The 26,579-nt window shown below is 42.9% G+C and overlaps 1 protein-coding gene across 2 annotated transcripts in view; it reads left to right on the top strand.

Annotated features, from left to right (window-relative positions):
- The first annotated feature begins 382 nt into the window (after nucleotides 1–382).
- Nucleotides 383–26,579, top strand: part of tpk1 (thiamin pyrophosphokinase 1) — a 99,841-nt gene continuing 73,644 nt past the window's right edge. Inside the window, exons 1-3 of one of the 2 annotated variants that reach the window (XM_086306022.1) lie at nucleotides 493–530; nucleotides 2,108–2,268; nucleotides 10,528–10,602. In XM_086306022.1, coding sequence (XP_086162148.1) covers nucleotides 2,160–2,268; nucleotides 10,528–10,602 — 184 coding nt within the window. In that variant the 5' untranslated portion in view covers nucleotides 493–530; nucleotides 2,108–2,159. Of the gene's footprint in view, nucleotides 2,269–10,527; nucleotides 10,603–26,579 lie in introns of both variants that reach the window. The other variant, XM_086306023.1, reaches the window with a different exon arrangement.

The raw sequence follows: 26,579 nt of genomic DNA, 5'->3' as shown, positions 1-26,579 counted from the left end.
GCTTCATTAAACTAAAGCACGGGTCGTTGACAATAGTGCAGATTTGCTTCAGGGGTCCCCGACATTTTAACATTTTTAAATTTTACATATAACGCCACATGTAAACACAATATGACAGCACAGCAAGCTTTTGAATGTGATTTGTTTTGCCATCTTTAATGAAAAACACAGCTGTTCTGTTGCGTAGTTATTAAATTTGACATCTTTTCGCTGTCCTTATAGCATGGATAGTGCAGGTAAACTTAAAGGAGAGAGAACAGCAGTTATTTCCTCTTATATAGTAAAAAAAATGAAAAAAGAAATAAATCAAACTGTCAGGTTAAATTATTTATAATTGTTCAGGTTTCCTTAAGAAACCCTGGGACTACCTTGGAGAATTCCCATTTGAGAGCACAAAGAAGCGCCATTTCCACGCTTGGCCTCTAGGGGTCACCATAACAATCACGAGCCGCTGTTCATTCCCCTCTCTGCACGCATCCTTCCCTCTCGTTGACTGTTTACTCCATCAATGGCGGAAGCGGATTAAGTCTGTGAGTGTATAAAGGATTTCTTTTAAAGTAAAGCACTGATAGCTTCACAGTGTGAAGTCAGAGTGTTTATGTGTCGCTTTTGTTGAAGTCGGACTGTTGTGTCTGTGACGGGAGGACTTCTCTTCGTCACGTGTTGCACGTGAAGTGGGAGAAATGCTTGTGGAAATGAATGAACGATCTTTAGGTCGAGCACTTAAGAGAAGGGCTGTGTTAATATGTGACAAGAGCTAATTTTCTTTGTCGGTTAGTATTAAAGAGGTAACGAGACGATGCAATGTACTTTCATTGAGTCCAGAGTGTGTATGGAGTATTAAAGAGAGAGAGAAATGAGGGAGAAAGACAGGAAAACTGCCCACTATTAAACAATAAATCCATTTTAGAAAGAGAAAATAAAAAACTGCCTGCACTATATCTTTGAGAGTCCACCGTGAGGGGAGGGTCTGATCGTTATCGAGGGCTAGCTGTTAAAGGTTCAGCTGAGTTCAGAGTACTATAATGATCATTAAACCCTGCTGCACTTGGTTTTCTTTCGTAGTTTGCTCTGCTTTGGTTGCTAAAGCTGGAAGGTGAGCAGATCCAGGTGAAGTATACATTTGTTTTAGTGCTGTCATCAGCTGGTTCGTGAGGTTTTAGGCGTATTTAGCCTTTTTGGTCGTTTATATGCCCTGGTTATCTACAGGGTTGTTGCTTTCTTTTTTCATATAAAGTACAGTTTACAGAGTCACAGCTTTTAATTTTCCTTTAATGAATCTGTCATATATTATGACCTTCAAACATTCCAACCTGCCCAAAAGATATTCAGTTTGCTGTCACATCAGATATGCAAGAGCCACACATTTGAGAAAAAGGGTTGGGTGTTAAGATTTCTGTTAATAGATTAGTCAATCATTAACTACCTGGGCTCCATTTTTAACTTTAGTTCCTCTTTAGTATACAGATGGTGTTATATTTTTCACAGGTATTGTGTTTGATTCATTGATTAATTTAATCAGCAAGAAAATTTAAAAAAAAATCATCACATCAGTTTGTCATTGTTGTTAAACCAGAAGATTATTGACATGAACAAGAAGACTGAGGCAAATTTGCTGACAATTTTGACAGTAGGTTTTTACATTTTCAGCCAAGTCCACATGACCCATCAGTCAAAGAAGACAGATATATTAGCAAAGAAAAATAGTTATTAGTTGCAACCCTGTTGTGTCGGTATTGTGTCTTGAAACATGCATGTAAACCTTGAAGTTGCATAGCTTGTGGTGGTCAGAGGGCCCGGTGGCGCCAGTGTCCGGCAGCCTCGCCTCTGTCAGTGCGCCCCAGGGCAGCTGTGGCTACAATGTAGCTAGCCATCGCCAGTGTGTGAATGGGTGAATGACTGAATGTAGTGTGAAGCGCTTTGGGGTCCTTAGGGACTAGAAAAGCGCTACACAAATGCAGGCCATTTACCATTTTACAAATGCAGCTTCCATGTGGATGTTTGTATTTTTAATCAGTTTTCTTGTTTTAGGGAGAATTAATAGTTCAGTACAAGCCCGGTCAGAGGTAGACATTTAAATGACTTTCTTTCTTTGTCGGCTTACAAGCAAAGAATAAAAGTAGAAAACAGACGGACAAAAGGAAGAATAGCAGCAACATATGCCCTGTTCTCCTCAAGTCCAAGTGAGTCGACTGATTGAAGACAGGCTGCTGTGGATCCTAGCCATGGATGAAAAGATGACACCTTTGGACTGCCTGCTGCCCTCAGGTACTGCCTTTCAAACTCACATTCCCTCACCAGAAAAACACATGCACACAATCAATCAAATCTGAAGGTTCATGCACAGATGCATATGTCTTCTTTTTTTCAGTTGTTGTTGTTGTTTTGTCATACACAAACTATACTCTTGCGTGGGGCACCCACCCACACACAGACGATCTCAATGCATCTGATCAAAATTCACGCTTACTCGCATCACTGTCACGCTTGTCTTCCTCCCTCTGCTTCTCCCACTCACTCCGACACACGGTCTTTGGGGAATTAGAACTCAAAAACAAATCACTTGCACTTTCATGACAACAGTGTACATATGTATGAGACATGCCTTCCCTTCTCTTTTGCTGAAAGGGGTTTTTGATGTTTTTGCTTTAAAGGGGTGGTTTAATTAAGTTTGATCTTTCTAAAATCTAATCATCTTTTTTGCATCTGAATGAAATGCCTGACATCACATAAATTCTCCTTGTTCCAACAAAACATTTTAGATCCATATTAAATGTGTCTAAGTTCAGTACATAGCACATTTATTATCTCATTTCCAAAGGCAAGCTAACACGTTACAATAGAATTCATTACCCTAACGATAATCTGACATGTCCTGTACCCAGTGATGCTCCTAAAAAAGAAACTCTCCAGATGGCTGGCTGCCCTACAGACCTGAGAAGGAAGCTGGTTATATCTGCCTTTAGCCACTGCTCTCAGGTCAAGGTTTATGTGAGCTCTCTGGTGGTATGAGCTTCGAGGAAGGAAAGCTGATGTGAGCCGAAGGGCAGGTTATTACCAGACCTGTAAAGGTCAACGGGATCGTACAACAGTTTGGCCTGTAGAACAGACAGCAGACACTTGTACTTTCCTCAGGCTCGAGTTACATTTATTAGTTCCATGTAATTCCTGACAACTGTACTCATTTTATTAGCTAAAATCTAATGCAGTCAGCTGCAACAGCTCTTCTGTGAATTCCACTATTAATACCGTGCTTTGACCTAACCAGGAACACAAAGTAGAATAATCCACCTTACTGACCACATGAACAGAAATGGAAAAGAAGCTTTGCAAAAGTTGGGTACTGTGCAAAAGTCTCGAGGGTTCCCCTCATTTCTTCATGTTTTGCATCCAAGGAGCCAGCCATTTTTTTTTACCTACCTAAAGAATGAATCAGTGTTGTGTCTACACATAACACACACATTTGTTTCCATTTGTTTAGTTCAGTCCATGGAAAATGCCAAAGATAACTCAGTTTGACAGACATAAAATAATATTTTTGCCTTAACAAGGTGAATTCCAAAAAGCTATTATACATAAACTTGGCATATTACAGCATGGTGTGCGGTTTGCTCTTAAAAAGTTTAAGGAAACTCAACAACTGAAAGCCAAAATTAAGAATTGTCATGGCTCTGTCATGGTTTGAGCTGCCTTTCATTCAGTAGTGTTTAAGATCTTGTCGAAACTGATGGAAATAGGGATGTACAGTCAGATAACATACAATACCCAATGGAAAATATGTTATGTAGAAGCCGGGACCTCAAAATTATTGGAGCAGTGTGGGATCACCTTGACAAAGCAGAATAAAAGCCTTTTGAAACGACCTTCAAGAAGCCGGGAGAAAGATTCACGAAGACTACTTAAAGAAGAAAGCTTGCCTAAGAGAGTTCAGGCTGTTTTGAAGAATAAAAGTCATCATGGCAAATATCAACTTTCAAGTTAGTTTGAGTTGTATTCACCTTATACTGTGTTTCGATAAATGTTTGCTGCATCTGTTTCAGTGAACCACGGATTACTTTATAAAGCAACGTATAACATAATGGAGTAGAAGAGTATATTTCGGGTCATTGGTGGTGAGTTAATACATTTTATGAAAATTTGACCCAGGTTAGAAATATTATTCTTCCACAGAAAGATATGAAAGATATGATAAAATGTTATATCCACGGTATGCTGAGCACTGTCTGAGGTCTGGCTTTTCTCATTCTTTCTGGATTCCTTGGCATCTAACTATCACAGGCACACACTGTGTGTAGTTTTACTGATAAGATGAATCTGAGGTCTGAGTCCTAGAAAAATCGTCCTTTTAATCAGTCTTGGTGCTCTGTGGCATTTGTTGCATTCTTGGAGTCATTTCTTGAAATGTTGTCTTTTTTTTTTTTAACCACTCTACTCCAACCTGCTACTGTTTGGATAGCTATACTGCTGGTCTCTCTTCTTGTGTATGCCTCACAGTTCATAGAGTGGAATGTAAAAAATGCATTACCAAATAAGAACGTGGACTAAGAAAAACAAGCTGGGATGTCAAGAACTGTTTTCAAAAAAGCGCTACTGGGTTTATTTTGTATGAACGTGAAATTCTTAGCAATAAGGTAAGAAACAGAAGGAAATGAAGGTTTAACTGAACATGGGAACATTTTGGGAACAGTTTGCTATAAATGAGTTGATATTAATTGAATAAAGCAACAACAACAACAAAAACCTGTTTGCTTGCCTCTGTTCATCAGTTACTGTGTTGGCTCTAGGCTGAGCATTTATTAATGCTAATGTTACGATTAAGCTGCATGCTTATAGTTTGTCTCGCAGTTATATTGAGAGTGGGCTAAATATAGGGATTTAAATCAGATCATAAAATATAATCACAATCTCAAGCTTGTACTCAATTGAGCTAAAGTAATTAGTAAGTTAACTTTAATTGACTTGCGTATGACTGAAAACAACAATTATGATATTTACAGAAGTTGTTTTAAAAGTGTCTTATGATAAAGAGCTGTGCACTCACAAGCCACTTCATTAGGTACACCTCACTAGTACCAGATTGGACCCCCGTTTGGATTCAGAAATGCTTTAATTTTTCAGATTTGTCATCCATGATGTCAATCTCCCGTTCCACCACATCCCTTCGGTGCTCTATTCGACTGAGATCTGATGATTGTGGAGGCCATTTGAGTAGAGTTGAGTTTTGTGACAGGATGTCTTATTCTGTTGGAAGCATCCATCAGAAGATTGGTATACACTGGTTATTAAGGGATGGACTTGGTTGGCAACAATACGAGTCTGTGGTGTTTAAACAATGTTCGCTTGATACTAAGTAGTGATCAGGCGTCTCATCAGACCCAGACCAGGCAGTGTTTTTATGAACTTCTACTGTCTAAACTCCCTTCAGTCACATTTCTTCTTCATTCTGATGTTCAGTTTGAACTTCAGCAGGTCATCTCGAATGCCTGACTTGATTAGCTGATTCGATATTCATGTTAAGAAGCTAATATAGTGGGCAATGAGTGCATATTCGCAGCTTTCTGCCTTTCAGCACGTACTCGCTGTTTCTCTCCATTAAACTGACCCAGTTTGTAGTTTTGCCATTGACATACGAAATAAATAATTTGAAGGCACTCTTTCAACTTGCGATGGTCTCCAATGAATTATCTAGCATATTTGATCAAAATATTTATTACATTAAAGCACATTTGAGTCACATCTCATTTATTGTTGTCTAAAGCACTACAATCATCTTGTTCAACTGCAGAGGCGTACTTTTGCTGCATGCTTGTGTGCACAGGGTATGTTTGTATATACTTGACATTCTCACACACGTGCATTATTTGTGCAACGCAGGAAGACGGAACTGCTGTTGATTTTCTATTTGTGTACAGCTTGAAAATCAGTACCACACGGAGACCGACATCAGTCAAGAGACACTCACTCATGTCAGGAAGCTATCAGCAGTTTTGAAGCATTCATTGAAACAAATGTTTACTCAAGCATGTTAGATAAGCGTTACAGGCTGCAATGTTGCATTTGCTCACTGTACAAATCCAAGATTTAGGCTAGAGATTTCTCTGGGTGTGCAAATAATCCGCAGAATGATGCAGAAGCAACAAATCACATACACCCCCGGTGTTATAATTTTGTGGATAAATTTGTCACTTGCTATTAAAGGTGAAAGATGTGCCTGAGATTCCCAGCATCATACATTTTTTTTATTTATTTATTTATTTTTTACCCAAGTGCACAGTATAGCGATACACTTTTAGGATATATTTATATGGCTTCCTTAGTTTAATCTCTTGGAGGAAATGCTTATCTAGACTCTCTGAGGAGGATATAAGAACAGCCCCTGGATGTCTGCATTTTAAAATCCCTAGTGTGCACAGTTAGCCTTTTAAATTTCATCATTTTAATTATAAATACTTATTTCTGGAATATCTTTGTGCTAGCTTATGTGTTTTGGATACTCTGTACGTGTGCGCGCGCGTGTGCACGCGTGTTTGTAGTATTTATGCTGTCTGGCACTTTTAAGAGAATCCCAAGGTGACATTTCTTTGAAACGGAGTGCAGGAAAGGCCACGCGCCTCCTCTTGTGTGTGTCTGTTTGTGTGTGGGGGGTGGGGTGGGAAGGTGAGTGTTTGTGTGTCGAAGGTAGGGTTGCCAACCGTCCCTTAAAAAAACGGAATCGTCCCGTATTTCGAAACAAAAGTACACGTCCCGTATTGAGCTAATAAGGGACGCACTTTGTCCCGTAATACAGTGAGAATCAAAAGTAGTCTATAAATGTTAATGGAATTAACGCTTTGTTTGAAAACATAATTCCCAGCCCCTCTCCTGCTTTGTGACCAATGAGCTGACAGCACACTTATGACAATTCGAGTATGACAATTCAGATTACCGCTCATCTCATTGGTCGAGGAAAGGTCGCTTACGGAGAAAATACCGGAAGACAACAGATGACCACAACAAGAAGCATGACCAACAGGGAAACAAACGCCGACACTGCGGTGCAAGTCTCGGACGACAGTACACCTAAAGCTGGGCAGACACTGTGTGATTTTTTTCAGTCACGTTATTCAGCTCCTGCTCAAACTGCACAATTGACTCGCAGGGGTTAAAAGTTGGTAGGTCACGATGCAGGTCTCACACTATACGGCCCGATGCTCTGATGCGACCTGAGTACTCACACTGTGCCTCCATAAAATGAAGGTTATAACAGAAAATCTGTCGCGCTCTCCCTCTGTCTTTCACTCACACAGACACACACCACCACCATCAACTTTGCTAAATTGCTAATGAAAAACATTGATCAGGCAGCTGTGATTGAGCAGCAATGTAAATCCAACTATTTTCATGGTTGTTGTGGTCGTGATAATTTTGTGAGGCCACATCGAAAGGGCTCGGATGGTTCTACAGGTTGTGCCTCCATCGCTTGTGTCCAGATCACACGCTGCACAGCCGTGCTGCTCCGTCTTTTTCGCTGACATTTGTGTTTGCGCGTGCGCAGTGTGACAAACTGCGGTGACACCCTCACGACCAAGCGATTGATGATCGGGAGCTGGTCGTGAGGTGTTAATCGCGTCTCGTTACCCCACGTATACTACACGACGCACGATGAAGGCCAAAATCGGGCCGATCGCCAAATCGGTCGCACGACTCAAAAATCGGCTCAAAATGGGCCAAAAATCGCACAGTGTAAGCCCAGCATTACACTCACACAGACACACACACCACCACCATCAACTTTGCTAAATTGCTAATGAAAAACATTGATCGGGCAGCTGTGACTGAGCAGCAATGTAAATCCCACTATTTTCACGGTTGTTGTGGTCGTGATAATTTTGTGATGCCACATCGAAAAGGCTCGGATGAGCTTTGAAAAGTTCTACAAGTTGTGCCTCCATCGCTTGTGTCCAGATCACACGCTGCACAGCCGCGCTGCTCCGTCTTTTACACCAACGTTTACGTGTTTGCGCGCGAGCAGTGTGAGCGGCTGTGATGAGACCCTCACGAGCGATTGATGATCGGGAGCTGGTCGTGAGGTGTTAATCGCTTCTCGTTACCCCACGTATACTACACGATGCACGATGAAGATCACTCAAAAATCGGCTCAAAATGGGCCTAAAACCGCACAGTGTAAGCCCAGCATTAGAGCAGCAATGTTTGTTCCCCTCAGAGAAAGGGAAGAATGGGAAAAGGAAAACACCTGGCTGGAAAAAGTTAATATGGGCATGTGCAGTGAATATCAGCGCTATGTGGCCAGAAGTGTGATAATATAATTTATTTTGTGTAATAAACAACTGCAAGGATAGATGATTACAAATAGATGACTAATACATAAAAGTAATACATAGATGAATAATGATGATGAGTTAAGATGCGTAATCATGGGAACAAGCGGGTTTACAAACAGGAGCAGCTGATTAGCATTAGAAAAGCTGAAATAATACCTCAACTGAAGCCAATTGTACTAAATGCACTAAATGTGCACTGTTACAAGAATGTTTTTCTTTCTATTGTTTTCTATTATTTTAAGTTAAGCAGGACAGAGTTCTTTTAAAGAAAGATTTACTTATATTCTCAAAAGTTAAGCATGACAGGCTTCTGTTTAAGAAGGAGACCTGTTTTATTGTGTTAATGTTGTCATTTTGAGCTAAAAATAAATGGCTAAATGATCATTTGTTTCACATGTGTTCATATCACAAAGAATACACATCTACTTAAATCAAATTCAAGTCAAAGGGTTAAAAAAATAATTTCACACACAAAAAAAGAGCTAGAAAATTCACCACACTGGGAAGGGTGAAGACAACTGGGTCGCCCGGCCCTGGCCACGAGGTGTCCCTTATTTATTTTTCAGGGAGTTGGCAACCCTAGTCGAAGGGTTATCTGAAAAGTCACGGCTGGTTGAGTTTGCCTTTTGTTCTCTGTATACCTCCAGCCAATTAAGAGACAAGACTGACAAATCTTCTCCTCCTCTTTCTCCCCCTCACCTACCCCCGCCCGTGCATCGTCCTCTCTTTCCCCCCTCCTTTGTGTCGCCTCTTTATCCTCTCTTCCTTTCCTCGACTTTTTACCATAGCCGGCTGGGGTTTGGCTTTTGGATTGGAAATGACCTTCTAGTGATGTGAACTTTTTAACAACATCAAGCCCACTGCTGCAACAAAGTCACAAACCCAAAGGACGTTTTATTTCTCCACACTTTCTCAGCCAAGCCTAAATGCACTTTTTACACCTGAGGGTCCAAAATCCCCCCCAAAAAAGAGCTTTTTTTCCCAGGTGATGCACATTTTGCTGTGAGAAATTGATGATGAAACCTGAAGTGTATATATATATATTTTCTTTCTATGCTTTTGCATTTTTCCTCCATACTGGGGAAACTGGGGATACAGGCTTTACTGGATATTTCTTGTTTTGCAGTTATGGAATTTACATAAATTCGCTTTAGGAGAGAGTAATCATAAGGTGGTGTTTCAAGTTGCAGATAGCATTTTGGCTTTGTTATAAAAGAAAGCCTTAAACATTGATGGGAAAGCATTTATAAGAGCAGACATGAGAGCGAAAGATAAATGAGCATGAAAAGTGCGATGGTGAGGAGAAGAAAGGTTGTGCTTTAGTCTTTGGTCCATTAAAGCTTTTCTAGCAGCTCTGTTTTTACTTTGTCAATGAATGTTTCCATTTTTTCCCCATTTCCTGCAGATAGATAAATGACAATTCTAAAGTATTAGTCAGGGGATCTGCATTAGCAGCAGAGCAAAGAAAAGCTAAAAGCGAGATTGATGGGAGCTTCAGGGAAGAAATGGGTTTATGAAAAGCAACACCACGAGAGAGACTTTAACAAAGAAACGTAGAGGTACACTGATAAGAAAGAGAGATGAGGATGACAGAAAAGGTTTAGCTTTGTTTTCATGTATGATATGCAACTAAGGTTAAAGATTTTAAATGGCAAAAAATGAAATGCGTGCAAGTGTGGGTACTGATTTTCTTTATTTTTCTTTAACAAATGGTAGGTATCCAGACATTGATTGTGACCCTGATTAAAGAGATTAAAGGCAGTATAATCAAGGGAAATCACTGTCTGAGCTGGATGCACACTGTCCGTAGTGGTGTTAGGTTTTGTTATCTTCTGCTGTTGCAAACAAACCCTTTGCAGCTTAATTGGATCGAGTGGGAACCAATTTTGATCTCTCAAGAAACCAAGACTTGCTTGAAATGAATTCATTTTTTAATCTTCTCTCTTATTTTCTTCTTTCCTTTGTGGAGCCTTATAATAACCTTGTTATTGCTGCTTTATTATTATTTTTAAATATATTCAATAACACAAACAGTATTCTCCAGTCTGGATTTAAAGGTATTAATTTGAACATGCAAGTAATGACATGTTCTAGCGTTGCCATTTTGCTACGTGTTACTGATTATGCTCCATCAGTCGTCTGTGTTTTCTATCTGATTGTTTATTATTTACACATTTCCCCTTTTCCTTGTGTCTGTTCTTTTCAGGCAAACAGAGGATCTGTCTGATCATACTGAACCAGCCGCTGGATAAGGACCACCTACATATCCTCTGGAGTAAAGGTACATTTCTCACACATCACAAATATAGATCAGACAACAGACAAGACCCTTTTACAGCACTTATATCACATTTGCATTGATTTGCACCGAACATGTATTCCCCAGTTGTTTTTTGTCATACTGTGCTCTCTAGTCTGTGTAGCCTTCACTCTGCCATGTCACTGAAAGTGTTCCTTCCCCACTCTCTGCCTTTTCCTTTTCCTTTCTGCTTTCTGCATTGGTACCGTTTTATTTATTTTTTTGATTACTTCTTTAGCTGAATTAGTTAAACAGTTATTACAATCAAAACAAAATTTGCTTTTTAAAAAGGGCATTTCCATTATGAATGAACTGGTGGACAGTAAATTATTCAAAAATAAATTAAACTATTGTTAATTTCAGTAATGGAATTTCTGGCAGTAATTATGTCTGATAGTAAGGAGCACGGATACAGGCAAGGGATGTCACTTGTAACCCAGTTGTGAGTGTTGATTTGTGTCTGACTGCTTTTCTGTTCCGTTCTCTCCTCTCTTTGTCACTGTCTGTTTGCATGAGAGTGGGGCTGTGCTCTTCAGACACACAGAGGGTAACTTGAGAGCAGAAAAGCAATACAGACTTTAGTGCAAAACTTAGTTGAGCTGAAGACTATTATGCTCACTATCGCTAAGTAATACAATGGCTGTCATTTCTTAAATACCTGTGATCAAACAAGAACATATGCACATCAGCCACAACACCTGCCTAACCTTGTGAAGGTGTCTAGCTTGGTCTGGTGGAGCCCTCACATTTGGTGGCTGGTTTGATAGTGCCTTGGATTCTGGCATGGATGTTTGTCTGGCGCTCCATGCAGGATCTTGCATGAGGTTTGATCAAGTGAGGTTGATTTAAGAGAAAGGTGGTGGATCAGCCCAAAACTACACAGGCCAAGCTTGTTAATGACCTGAAAGCAGTTGGGACCAGAGTCACCAAGAACATTACTGATGATACACTATGCTAATGGATTGAAACTTACAGTGCCTGCAAGTCCCCCCTGCTCAAGAAGCCTTTGGAGCACTAGAAATGCCAAGTATGACCCAAAGAGCACCATCCCCAAAGTCAAGCATGGAGGAGGAAACACTATGCATCTGGGCTTTTGGCTTAATTGGATCGAGTGACCAATGGATAAAAACATCTTTTCCTCAGCCAGAAAATGAATGTTGTAATTTACAGCATAACCGGAATCCAACTGCATGCTCCAACCTTCTACGTAACCTGAAGTGCACCTGCGATAAAATGTAACTACATGTCAGGTCAACGGATACCTTGTCTTGAATGGGGTGGAAGATTGCAGTGTAGGGATGGCAGGAGTTTCTCGTTACTATGCAAGTCTGGATGTATATTTCCCTTAGAAGTCTAAATCAAGCTTTACAATGACCCAAAAGCAATTCCTTTGTTGCCAAGCCAGCAAAGGAGTGACTAAAGAAGAAGTGCAATTAGATCATAGAGTGGCCTAGCCAGTCTCGAGACATCAGTCCTATAGAAAACCTGTGGAGATACCAGGATCTTCAAATTGCCAAGCAGCAGCCAAGAAACCTAAAAGATTTAGAGAAATTCTGCAAAGTGCCTAAATCCATCGTGAGATTGAGACAGTGACCAACTGCAAGAAACATCTCATATCTGTTTGCCAACAAAGGCTTTTCCACCAAGTACTAAGTCTTGTTTTTCTTGAGGATAAAATGCTTTTTTCATAAAAAATCAATGTATAACTTATATGTAATGTATTTTTTCCCCTGGATTCTCGATTGATATTCCATATGTCTCCATTAAAATTAAACTACAATAAAAATTAGAGATTGTGTCTTTGGAAGTGAGCAAACATGCAAAGTCAGCAGAGGAATAAATAAGTATTTCTCAATTACACTCAACAAAAATATAAACGCAACACCTTTGTTACTGCTCCCATTCCCCATGGGATGGACGTAGAGACCTAAAATTCATTCCAGATACACAATATAACCATCCCTCCCAAACAGTGGTCACAAATCAGTCCAAATGTGTGGTAGTGGGCACATCTGCTATATTGAGATAATCCATCCCACCTCACAGGTGTGCCACATCAGGATGCTGATCTGACATCATGAGTAGTGCACAGGTGTACCTCAGACTGCCCACAACAAAAGGCCACCCTGGAATGTGCAGTTTTGTCTCACAGCAAAATGCCACAGATGCCACAAGCAATGAGGGAGCGTGCAATTGGCATGCTGACAGCAGGAATGTCAACCAGATCTGTCGCCCGTGCATTGAATGTTCATTTCTCAACCATAAGCTGTCTCCACAGGCGTTTCAGAGAATATGGCAGCACATCCAACCGGCCTCACAACCGCAGACCTCGTGTAACCACACCAGCCCAGGACCTCCACATCCAGCAGGTTCACCTCCAAGATCGTCTGAGACCAGCCACCCAGACAGCTGCTGGAACAATTGGTTTGCACAACCAAACAATTTCTGCACAAACTGTCAGAAACTCAGGGACGCTCAACTGCATGCCCGTCGTCCTCATCGGGGTCTTGACCTGACTCCAGCTCGTCGCCGTAACAGACTTGTGTGGGCAAATGCTCACATTCGATGGCGTCTGGCACGTTGGAGAGGTGTGCACTTCACGGATGAATCATGGTTCACATTGTTCAGGGCAGATGGCAGCTGAGAATGTCCCAGTTCTTGCATGGCCAGCATACTCACCGGACATGTCACCCATTGAGCATGTTCGGGATGTGCTTGACCGGCGTATACGACAGCGTGTACCAGTTCCCACGAATATCCAACAACCTCGCACAGCCATTGAAGTGGAGTGGACCAACATTCCACAGGCCACAATTGACAATTTGATAGACTCCATGCGACGATGTGTTGCACTGCATGAGGCAAATGGTGGTCACACCAGATACTGACCGGTTCTGGGTCCCCAGACCCCCAATAGCGCAAAAAACTGCACATTCCAGGGTGGCCTTTTGTTGTGGGCAGTCTGAGGTACACCTGTGCACTACTCATGATGTCAGATCAGCATCCTGATGTGGCACACCTGTGAGGTGGGATGGATTATCTCAATATAGCAAATGTGCCCACTACCACACATTTGGACTGATTTGTGACCACTGTTTGGGAGGGATGGTTATATTGTGTATCTGGAATGAATTTTAGGTCTCTACGTCCATCCCATGGGGAATGGGAGCAGTAACAAAGGTGTTGCGTTTACATTTTTGTTGAGTGTATATACTCATAACCAAAGACCAGGATACCACTTGGAGATTCCAAGTAGGCTAGATACTCTGAAGTGTTGCTTGGTGCATGCGTGCACACAAAGTCAGAGCCTTACCCTGTAGGATATATATGCTTATTAAAAGGCAAGTAAGGTCTGGTTATTTGTCTGTACAGTCCAGACTGTAAATTACAAAGAAATGGGTGAAAGGCAGGTACACCCTGGACTGGTCGCCAGTCTATCACTAGGCCTGCAATGTGAGTACGTGAATCCTGTGGTGTTTTTCATCAATGACAAGATGTTAGTATGAGTACAGAGCATTGTCAAATGTGAAATTCTAAAAGGCCATTCATTTAGGGAACTGCCATTCTATATCACCCTAAAGGTTTTCTCACTCCTGTGAAAATCTTGCTTACACATATAATATTTGCAAATAACTCAAACTTCTGTGAAAAGGGCAGAAAATTTAATGCAGAATGGGCTGTACAATCCTATTCAAACACAGAGTAGTTGCACAGTACAAGCTCACTGAATGGCTCCACTTTAGCACACTCAGAAAAGCAGTTATGGCCAAGGGCATTTTGATCGTTGTTGTTGAAGATGAGTAGAATTGTGCTCAGTCACTTTCACATCAGCAACCTGCTGGTCACAAGTTTGCTGGTAGTTTATGGACCAAGGAAATCTCTTAGATTCCAGCCACTTCCTTGTGGTAACTAGGGGACATGCGAGGACTCCATGAATAGTCTGAGTCACTTTATCAGAGTATAAAACAAAAAGAAACTCAGAAAATATGTGTGTAAGACTAGTCGTTAAAAGATTAAAAATAGATTAAAAATAGATTTTTGAACAAAAGTAGAGCTTCAGACTCCCTAAGGTGTTGTTTATTAGATGCATTGATGCATAGAGTTATGCTAGCTGACTGTGATGTATTAAATATATAAACCAGGCAGTGTCATGATAACCTACATCCTATAGCTTTGTTTATTTATTTTTCTTTTTAATCACTGATCAAAAACAGCACCGCTCTGAACTAGAATAACTTTAAAATTCTCATTTATTTGAGCTGGATCACTAGTTTTCCCTCAGTTTTGATGATCACCTGAAAATACAATAAAACTGTACGCTAATATATGAAATAATGTAATTAGCAAACTTACGCAGTCATGGAGGAATGTTAGTAAACAAAATAACTTTGAAGGCAAACGTGTGATTGAAACCACTTCAGGTGGAATTTTAATGAACGTGGCTTTGATATTCTTATCAACTTAGCAAAAACCCAAGAGGCACCTCCGCTTTATCCATCGCACAGCAGCTGTATAGTAAGAAATATGTTGCTCGCTTGATTTTTGCTTTTGCATAAGAGAACCTGTGAAAAGTGTTTAATAACACAAGACAAACCAATCTTCCTGATGAGATTTCACACCAAAACCTGCCTGCTACCCAACATGATGAAGATTGCTTTTCTTTTCTTTTTGTTTCTTTTTTTTTTTTGGGTGGGTGGGGGTCTTGAGGGAGAAGATAAGATGATTAGGTAAATGCATAACAAAACAACATTAGAAACAATATTTGTATATGTCTATAGTTCTATATAATTGTATAAAGAAAAAATATACATATGAGTGCATATATACCCAAAAAGCTGTCTATCCCATTAAATTTTCATTAATCTGTTGAATGTCTTGAGAGAATTTTCTTCACACTTCTGATTACATTTTGATGGCCAGAGATTTTTAATTACTTGAAAATGTAACACAAATAGAGGGATTAAAAGCATAGCAATGAAAGCATCTTCACTGCACTCTGTTTTCCTGTAACCTAGGAGAACATGCTGACACTAATCTTTGGTGTCCATCTAATAGGTAGGTTCAGGGTCTTGACTATGTAAGTCATTAGACTGACTGACATGTGTTTAAACTGCAGCCTCACCTGGTGGGGCACACAGCTGCAAGGTGACAATTTTGTTAGTTATCACGTTCAATTCTCTGCTGTATGACGGGCGCAAGAATCATAAAAATCATCAAACAGAGCAAGTGCACCATTTGGCAGCAGCTGAAAACATGATGCGGCTTGATTGTGTCATGCAATGATTTGTGCATTTGGTTGTGCTAAGACAATGTTACTTTGATGAAAAAAGTGATTTTGGGTGCTTTCTGAAGTGCCAAAACCAATGCTGTGGTTTTGATGTCAAATTGTGAGGCTCTCTTGAACACAAAAGGAGTTTTGATCAGTTTTGGTCTTGGCAGCAGTGCACACTGGGACTTCAAGAAGTTTTGACAAGATGATGATTGTGTGTGAGTGGCGTTTCTCAGATCTCTCATGGTTCAATGGTAAACACAGTTGTGGCAAGTTTATCATTCCCATGCTTGATGTGCGATGCATTTTTAATTTTGTTTTTGGCTAAGCAGATGCCTGCGTGTGCATGAGCGTGTCTGAGTGTGAGCCACTCTCCAAATGGTTGTTCACCTAGAGGCATCATAGCCAAGTCTCCACCCTTACATACACAAACATCTGGTGTATCTCACAAACATGTACACACTTTCAGGTCCTCTGATCTGGTGCCCCTGGGCCCCCCCACCCCTCATTACCTGTGGGAGAGGTAGAGCAGCAGGGAGCACAGCGGCAATGGAGGCTACAAGAGCGCAAAGCTGATCAAAGGGGAAACTCATTTACTGGTGCCAAGTGTAATGTTGTGAAGTGAGATCAACCTGCTTATCTCACCAACCCAACCTTTCACTCATCATCAGTCACCCGCTCACTCATTCACTCAGTCACGCATTTACTTGCTTTGAGATCCCTCACTTGCTCATTGAACAGCAACACAAATAAGCAGTTTAGCAAATCAAGGTGATTCAGTGAAGGTGACCCTGTCTGCAAAACAAAACTGACCTGAGTTGGCTACAAGTGCATCAATCAATCATTTGATGACATTGAGCAGCTTGCTAAAGTTGAAGGTTGCAAACATCACCCATCAGGAATATCAGCCTTGCCAGTAAGAAGCATTTATGAACACATCAGATGGAGCTAATAGGTATGTGGAGAATTCAAAGAGAGAAGCCATTAGCAAGGTTGGAGCTCCAAATATTCCAACAAGACTTTCAAAGACGGATGGGCATAAAAAGATTTGAAAATTTACCACCTAGAGTAATAAAGGGAAGGCTAGAGTAGTGTAAGAAGTATCAGAGTTGAGTTATAGAAAATGAGATGGTTGTGCAGGGAATCAATCATATTTGAGGAAAGGTGTGGGGTGCGTACTGGATCTGAGGACAGGGTGAAATATGGAGGGGGGAGGTGGTATGATAGATGAAGTGAGGGTGTCGAGGCATCATAATAAGGATAATAATCTTTTCACCACTCGTCGTGACCGTTTGCCCTCTCCTGTACAGAGCTAAAGTCCCAACCTGACAGGTATTAATCTTCCTAGCAAAAACCCATCAATACAGGCTTGCTGTATGTACAATATAACAATATATAAATATACATTTATAGCACAGTCACACATGAGCGTATGTGGGTGTTTCCACATCATACCTAAAGCAGCATCACAGTTTGTCAAAAACCTAGTAAAATTACAGGTTTAGTTATGTGTGTGTGGAAGTGCAGAGTGAATGACAAGTCAGGATGGCTTGGAAGCCTGCAGGGAGGGATTAGAGTCAGTAGTTTATTTACAAGGTCATCTCCTCTTCATTTCTTCTGCTGTCCCCACTCAGCTCACATCATATTGCCATCAGGAATGATGAGAGATCTACAGTGGCATCCAGACGTTTGGGTCCCTAGCATTTTTCTTACTGTGAGTCTGAGCGAGTCAAAGGTGGCCTGATTTCCAAATTGAATTCTTTAATATTTTAATTGTTCTTATTTTTTTCTCCATATTTTTTTTTATTTCTGGCTTTCACAGTTTGAAAAAAAAAATACAAAGACCCCCCCCCCCCCCCCCCCCCAAAAAAAAAAAACAAAAACAAAAAACAAACAAACCTTAAGGCAAACGTTTTTTCACAGCACATTGCGAGTATACAATAACTTCCTTTTTGGTAAGCTTGTAAGCACTTTTTGTAGAGATAAGAGTCTTTTGATTCCTTTTTGAAGGATTTTCTATTATTATTCACTACAAAGGGCTTCTAGTTGTGTGTCATGCTTGTTCCCCGGATGCCCTGCTTTTTGGATGTCTATCCACAGACTTTCAGTCATGTCTTACCTAAAGAGTCGCTATACTTTAGATAGTCGATTGGAGGGCTTTAGAGGATGATTTTCCTGTTATAGAAGCCATCCTCTTCATCCTTTTTTCAGCATTTTTAGACAATATGAAGTTTGATTACAAAATTTGCTGATTTTGAATGAATCCATTCTTCGCTCTGCCAATAAATTCTTTCCTGTGCCACTGACTGGACTAAACACAAGCTCAAAGGATGATGGATGAATTTATCCATATGTCTGTGAAGGTTCTCAGTCATCCAGGTCATCGTAGTCTAGGGAGCTTGGAAAGAAAAGCGTCTGGACTTGTTTAAGTTGCTTGAAGACGTTTCACCTCTCATCAAGGAAGCTTCAGTTCTAAGGGTCAAATGGTGGAGAGTCCCAGATTTAAACCCAGTGGGAGTTTCCCCCCAAAGAGGGACAAAGGACCCCCTGATGATCCTCTACCTAATCACATGAGCCAAGGTGTAAAAATGGGTGTGGGTCACAATCAGCCAGGGTGAGCTCATTGTGAAACCTGGCCCCTCCCTATCATGTGATTTCCTGAGGTCAGGTGGCCCAGTATGTGAGTGGGTGTTAAGGGGTCTGGGAAGGGTTCTCAAAACTGGATTATAGATGGCAGACAGTTGGTGTCGTAAACCACCAACTCTGTTTAAAGATGGTCGCTCACACTGGACATAAATGGCTTCTTTCACTCCTCTTTCAAACCATCTGTCCTCTCTGTCCAAAATGTGAACACTCACTCCTTGGTCTGAACCTACACAACTCGGAGAAGAACACACACCTGAGGACAGTCAGTAAAAATGGGTGAAGAACCTTTCAGACCGGAATCTCACTGAACCTGAAAAGAGAGTATTAGCCAAAGGACTCAATTTTGCCATTTCTTCACAACAGTTTCCTATAGTGGACCTCATCACAGCCACAGAAACCGCCATACAGATTAATAAATTATCACTGACAGAAGCAGAGCAAATCAGGATGAAAGTCTCAGCCACCCTCTCCAGTGCAAAAGTTTCGCCGTCTAACCTCGCATTACAAGAAAAGAAGGCCGTCGCTTCCCTTACAAAAAGACCACAACATCACTATTTTACCAGCTGATAAGGGAAGGTGCGCCGTGGTCCTGAGCATAACGGATTACCACAAAGATCACTACTCTCCTCAGTGACAACAATACATACGAAGCGAGACCCCACAAGCAGCTACAAGAAGAAAGCTATAGCTTGCCTTCAAGACCTTGAAAAGGACAAAATCATTGACCGCCTCACATATCACCGGCTTTACCCAGGGAATGCCATACCGTGCATTTACGGACTTCCTAAGATCGACAAAGAAGGTGTCCCACTCAGACCCATTGTCAGTAACATAAACTCAGCCACTTACAACATTTCGAAACACCTTGCTACCATCCTGGCACCTCTTGTGGGAAACACCCCACATTACATCAAGAACTCCACCAACTTCACTGATAAGGTCCAGAAACTTACCCTGGATCCAGATGAAACCATGGTGTCCTTTGATGTAGTCTCTCTTCACTTGCATACCCACCACGGAGGCAGTGGAGACTGTCAGAAAACGACTACAAGAAGACAGCTCCTTGGAAGACAGGACAGACTTCACACCCGATCAGATTTGCACACTGTTAGACCTCTGCCTCACCACTACATATTTCAAATACAACGAGGGCTTCTACAGACAAAAACATGGCTGTGCCATGGGCTCCCCCGTGTCACCTATTGTAGCCAACCTTTACATGGAAGAAGTGGAAAGGGAAGGCTCTTGGCTCTTTCAAAGGGAGAGTACCCAGCCACTGGTACAGATATGTAGACGACACCTGGGTCAAAATCAAAACACAAGTGGAATCCTTAATTGCGCACATTAACGCCGTGGATAAAAACATCAAGTTCACCAGGGAAGACACAAAGGACAACTGTTTGCCTTTCCTGGACTGCGCTGTGCACATTGAAGAGAATGGCAACCTCAACATTGAAGTTTACCGGAAGCCCACACACACAGACCAGTTTCTCCTCTTTGACTCCCATCACCCTCTGGAACACAAACTTGGAGTAATTAGGACCCTACACCACCGGGCAGAACATGTTCCCTCTAAGCCTGAAGGGAAAAAGAAGGAACACACACATGTAAAGTGTTACGGCCCTAGCAGGGCCTCTCTCTCTCCTGAGGGTGCCTGTGTGGGCGTGTCCCACTACCTCCTGCCTGAGGTGCCACCTTTCCCTCCTGTACAGCTGACTCCCATCAGCAATTAAGGTATTTAAGCCCAGAGCAGGGTGAGCTCTGGGCCAGAGTACCATTTTGTGTGGGTACAGCTAGTGAGCTGAGTGTTTGCGGTGGTTTCCAGCTAGTGAGCTGTGTATTGTGGTTTCCAGCTAGTGAGCTGTGTATTGTGGTTTCCAGCTAGTGAGCTGTGTATTGTGGTGCAGGGACAGTCCTATCTTGACTTCGTCAGGGAGAAGGCGAGGCTCTTTGATAGGTGGAGTGCGGCAAGCCAGGTTAATGATGTGGGGTCCATACGTGAGCTTATGCTGGTGGAGGATTTTAAAAACTCTGTTCCTAAGTCTGTGGCCCTTTATTTAAGTGAACAGAGGGTTACAACTCTACAGCAAGCTGCCACCCTGGCAGATGAGTTTAAGCTGACTCATACAGCAAGTGCGGTAGGACAGGATATCCCTCTGCACTATAGCGCAGCCTGGACAGGTAAAAGTGGGCCAGCTAAGATGGAAAATGCAGTTATGGTGTTAAGACCTAGGCCCAAACTGTGTTTTTTCTGTCACAAGCCTGGCCATGTGGTTGCCAATTGTGTCAGACTGGCACTCAAACAGAAAGCCCACTCAACACGAAAGGGGCCTGTTTTGAGTAAAGTCAGTCGTGGCTCTCAAACTGACAAGCCTGCCAGGCCTACTAAAAGGCTAAACCTGGAGCACAGTTGCTCAGTAGCACCCCGTAATCAGTGTACGAGGCCAACTAACCCTGAGCTGCCGCTGGTTGACCCTTTCTCCAGTTCATGTTTAAAACCACCATTCAGACCTGCACCCCTTGCTAACAGTCATGTCTGTGTTTCAGTGAAGCCTGCTAGCTGCCTGCTGGGTTCTCCACACGTGAAGGTTCGAAGCCCTGGCTATCCCATGGGACACTGTTTCGAGGGTCTGGGGCCACTCTCTGGCAATGTTGTGAACCCACTGAGATGGGATTGGCAGTTTCCGCAGGAAATGCCTAACCGTTGTTATGGGGTTTGGTAGGTGGAAAGCCTGCAATATTCGTCATGAAACAGTTATGGACTCATTTTTGGTTATGGTAATTTGACAAACCATGGGTTTGCATTTATGGGAGGGGGTGTTACGGCCCTAGCAGGGCCTCTCTCTCTCCTGAGGGTGCCTGTGTGGGCGTGTCCCACTACCTCCTGCCTGAGGTCCCCTCACCGCCTAGACCCCCCCCCCCCCCCCCCCCCCCAGGGGAACGTAACAAAAGGAAGCACTCAAAACATGCGGTTATCCTAATTGGGCGTTTATAAAGTCAGCAAAGATGCACAGAAAAGAAGACCAGACACCAGCGAGGGAGGATAAGAAAGACAGACGCAACAAAATTGTTATCCCCTATGTAGCCGGTGTATCAGAGAAACTCAGGAGAGTTTTCTCCAAGCACGACATCCCGGTGCATTTCAGACCCAGCAACATGCTCAGACAAAAACTGGTTCATCCCAAAGACAAAACTCCAAAACACAGACTTAACAATGTGGTGTATGCTGTGTAGTGCAGCGAGGAATGCCCAGAACTCTACATCGGAGAGACCAAACAGCCACTTCACAAGCGTATGGCAAAACATAGAAGAGCCACCTCCACAGGACAAGACTCAGCAGTCCATCTGCATCTTAAGGATAAAGGACACTCTTTCGAGGATGTCAATGTTCACATTTTGGACAGAGAGTACAGATGGTTTGAAAGAGGAGTGAAAGAAGCCATTCATGTCCACTGTGAGATCTTTGAACAGAGGTGGTGGTTTACAACACCAACTGTCTGCCATCTATAATCCAGTTTTGAGAACCCTTCCCAGACGCCTTAACACCCACTCACATCCTGGGCCATCTGACCTCAGGAAATCACATGATAGGGACGGGCCAGGTTTCACAATGAGCTCACCCGAAACCCTGGCTGATTGTGACCCACACCCAGTTTCACACCTCGGCTCATGTGATTAGGTAGAGGATCATCAGGGGGTCCTTTGTCCCTCTTTGGGGGGAAACTCCCACTGGGTTTAAATCTGGGACTCTCCACCATTTGACCCTCAGAACTGAAGAAGCTTCTCGGATGAGAGATGAAACATCTTCAAGCAACTTAAACAAGTCCAGTCGCTTTTCTTTCCAAGCTCCTTAGACAATTTATCCATATGCTTCCACCAAACTTATTCAGCCTTTTTTTAAAATCCAAATGGGTTTCTGCTTCAAAAATATAGAAAAAACACAACTGTTATAACTTTATCAGTCCACAGACCCTGTTTCCAAGATACATTAGGATTGTTACACCACCACTACAGAGGCTTCAAAATCTTCTTCAAGGCCTCTTTTGGAGAAATAAGTGATTTGCCATTCTGCTCACCCTGTGAACAATTTTCTTGGAAAGTTCTCTTATAGATCTTAGCATGACCTCCACATACTTGTTAATTTCTATTTCTTAACTGGATTATTAAATGAGCAAGTGGCTACCCCAAAACCATTTTTCGTCTGTTCTCTATGGGCATCAATTATTTTCAGAATGCTAGGCAGCTGCTTAGAGGAACCCATGACTGCTGATTGATAGGACAAGGTCTAAGCACTATGTATAACTTTGAAATTTGCATCCTATGTCCTTTTAGCTTTTGAACAAGGTAAAAGGACACTCTGTTAAGCCATAGCCTTAACAGAGTAATAAAGGTCTGAGACCTTGGTAAAAGTTATGAAAGCTTGAACTCTGCCCGAACTTTAGCATAGCACTCCTTCACTCTTTCCTTTGAAATTATACAAAATAAAAATAATAATGTAGAAAGTAATATTTAATATTTAACATCATGCCTTTTGGACATCAGTTTAACAGTGACATAAATTCTGGGTTCCCAAAACCTTTATGCTGCTGTGTTTGTATGTATGTGAATGAGCTTGTTAGGCTCAAATGCCCTGATGTGAAGGAGAAGATGAGTTAATTGTTGTATTTGTGGTCTTCTTCAAACAACAGAATAACAGTAATTAGATTTTACTGCCTGCGGATAGAGTACAGATGGAGAGATAATCTTTCTCAAGTTCGGTTTACCCACTTGAGCCATTTACTGTGATGAAGACAAATGGGACATTGAGAAATCTGTTGTATGCACATTTCTGACTCTAAAGGATTTGTGTCAAGAATAGCAGTGTTAAAACGGGAGAACTCACTTTCTGAGTATTTGACATGCAGAAATGAATCAAAGGCCTTCACAGTGACAATTTAGAGGGAAAAAAATACAAGTAACCATAGAAAATTAGCCAGTGAGTCACAGGCATTTGGTCCAACCTGGTCCTAAGGGCTGATGCTAATTCAGTTTACTTCAGCATGGCCACACCGTATCATGTATAAAATGTCTTTAAATGGGGATTATCAGGCACGTGTCAGCTGACTGTCTGACCAAATAAATGCTTCTCAAGCAATTTTCTGACCACTGGCAAAGCTATGGAGGAATATATTTCAGGCCTCTACATCAGTTGATGTTACGCCCCACTTAAAAACGAAGTGTTGACTGGAGTGAGGGGTAACACAAAGTGAAAGAGAACACATGAACTACTGGAGAATAGAGGTCATTTAAACGTGATTTATTGCCCAAAACTACTACAGTAAAAATGAACACAGGGAAGCTCTTTTCTTCAGGGTCTCCAAGGCCAAAACAACAAACAAAACACCCCCTTTAGCTAAAAATCAAACAAAGTACTCACTAACCAAAACAAAATACAATGGCTGAGCTCCCTGTCTAACCAAAAACAGGAGAAAACAGTTGAAACAAAAATGGCAGAGAACCCCTACCTGCTTCCACAAGGATGAACTAATTAACACAATAAGGGCACACCTTTGCTTACAATAAAAGAAAGAAAACCAAAGTTCACAGAGTTTAAGTTCTCACACCCATACACACTAAGGCCCGCTGCCCAAAACACTACAGCTCACAGCTCTGGCAAAAATGGGGAAAGTGGCAGGGCTGTGGCAGTTTAGGATGGCAGACTATATGCCGTGGCTGACGAGCTGGAACACACCTCAGCTGTGGCTCATGAGGCAGACCTGCAACACAAGAAAAGGACCGTAACAGTTGACATTTAACATGCAAAAATTCTCACTATAATACACCAAATCACTGTCTGTGTGTCTGCAAACACCTCTTGCAAGATGATCATTCACCAAGAAATCATTGTATTTGCAGCAAAATGTTAATTCTTAACCCATTTACTCGAAATAAACTGTAAATATAACAAATTAATTGGTCGCCTATTGAGCAGAGTCATGCTAACACTTGTTAAGAACAGGTAGTTTCTTGCTTGCTTAACAAATACATAGCTTTTGGTTTTGTGCTGTTACACCACTGCTCAATTATTATTATTTTATGAGATTGCTTTTTTTTTTTAACTCATCGCTGTAAACTGTCCTTATTTTAAGTCAGGCAGGAGGTTGTAAAAACAATCTTTTATAAGATTTTCTATTTGCATTTTAAAGTCATGTAAAGCCCCTCCTTGAATCGCTACCTTATCGTGGTGGAGGGGTTTGTGTGTCACAGGGATCCCAGGGGCTATGTTGTCTGGGGGCTTTTGCCCCCTGGTAGGGTCTCCCATGGCAAATTGGCCCTGGGTGAGGGACCAGACAAAGAGCGATTCATAAGACCCTTATGAAAAGCACACCGAGGGAACAGTTTACCCTGCCCGGGATAGGGTTACCGGGGCCCCGCCCTGGAGCCAGGCCCGGGGAGGGTGCCCGAGGGCGAGCGTCTGGTGGCTGGGCCTTAGTCCATGGGGCCTGGCTGGGCACAGCCCGAAGAGGAGACATGGGCCCATCCTCCTGCAGGCCCACCACCCGCAGGAGGCGCCATAGGGGTCGGGTGCATTGTGTGCCGGGTGGCGGCCAGGAGCGGAGGCCCTGGAGGACTGACCCCCGGCTGCCAAGACTAGCAATAGGGACATGGAATGTCACCTCTCTGGTGGGGAAGGAGCCTGAGTTAGTGCGTGAGGTTGAGAGGTACCGGCTAGATATAGTCGGGCTCACCTCTACACATGGCTTGGGCTCTGGAACCAGTCTCCTGGAGAGGGGCTGGACTCTGTCTCAGTCTGGAGTTGCCCCTGGTGAGAGGCGGCGGGCTGGGGTGGGTATCCTAATATCCCCTCGGCTTGCTGCCGGTACGTTGGGGTTTTTCCCGGTGGACGAGAGGGTTTGTTCCCTGCGCCTTAGGGTCGGGGAACGGGTCCTGACTGTCATCTGCGCTTATGCGCCGAGTGGCAGTTCAGAGTACCCAGCCTTCTTAGAGTCCCTGGGGGGGTGCTGGAGGGTGCTCCACCTGGAGACTCTGTTGTCCTGCTGGGAGACTTCAATGCTCACGTGGGTAACGACAGCGAGACCTGGAGGGGCGTGATTGGGAGGAACGGCCTCCCTGATCTGAACCCGAGCGGTGCTCTGTTATTGGACTTCTGTGCTAATCACAGTTTGGCCATAACGAACACCCTGTTCGAACATAAGAGTGTCCATAAGTGCACGTGGCACCAGGACGCTCTAGGCCGTAGGTCGATGATCGATTTTGTAATCGTATCAGCAGATCTGCGACCATATGTTCTGGACACTCGGGTAAAGAGAGGGGCTGAGCTGTCAACTGATCACCACCTGGTGGTGAGTTGGATCAGGTGGCGGGGGAAGACGCTGGACAGACCTGGTGCACCTAAACGCGTAGTGAGGGTGTGCTGGGAACGTCTAGCAGAGGCCCCAGTCCGCGAGATCTTCAACGCACACCTCTGGCAGAGCTTCAACAGCATTCCGAGGGAGACTGGGGACATTGAGTCCGAATGGACCATGTTCAGCGTCTCCATTGCCGAAGCTGCTGCATTGAGCTGCGGCCGCAAGGTGGTTGGTGCCTGCCGTGGTGGTAATCCCCGAACCAAATGGTGGACACCAGAGGTGAAGGGAGCCACCAGGCTGAAGAAGGAGTCCTATCGGGCTTGGTTAGCCTGTGGGACTCCGGAGGCAGCCGACAGGTATTGACAGGCCAAGCGGAATGCGGCTCGGGCAGTGGCTGAAGCAAAAACTCGGGTGTGGGAGGAGTTCGGAGAGGCCATGGAAAAAGACTTTCGGACTGCCTCGAAGAGATTCTGGCAAACCGTCAGACGTCTCAGGAGGGGAAAGCGGTGCTCTACCTGCACTGTGTATAGTGCTGGCGGAGCGCTGCTGACGTCGACTGAGAAAATTGTCAGGCGGTGGAAGGAATACTTCGAGGACCTCCTTAATCCCACTGACACGTCTTCCGAGGAGGAAGCAGAGTCTGGGGATGAGGGGAATGACCCGCCAATTTCCGGGGGCGAGGTCACTGAGGCAGT

The sequence above is a fragment of the Aulonocara sp. 'chitande type north' Nkhata Bay genome, linkage group LG9 (assembly GCF_057382095.1).
Source record: "Aulonocara sp. 'chitande type north' Nkhata Bay isolate Kocher_YH1m ecotype deep benthic linkage group LG9, A_spYH_male_GT1.1, whole genome shotgun sequence".
Classification (NCBI taxonomy): domain Eukaryota; kingdom Metazoa; phylum Chordata; class Actinopteri; order Cichliformes; family Cichlidae; genus Aulonocara; species Aulonocara sp. 'chitande type north' Nkhata Bay.
This window is presented reverse-complemented; position numbering and strand designations above follow the sequence as displayed.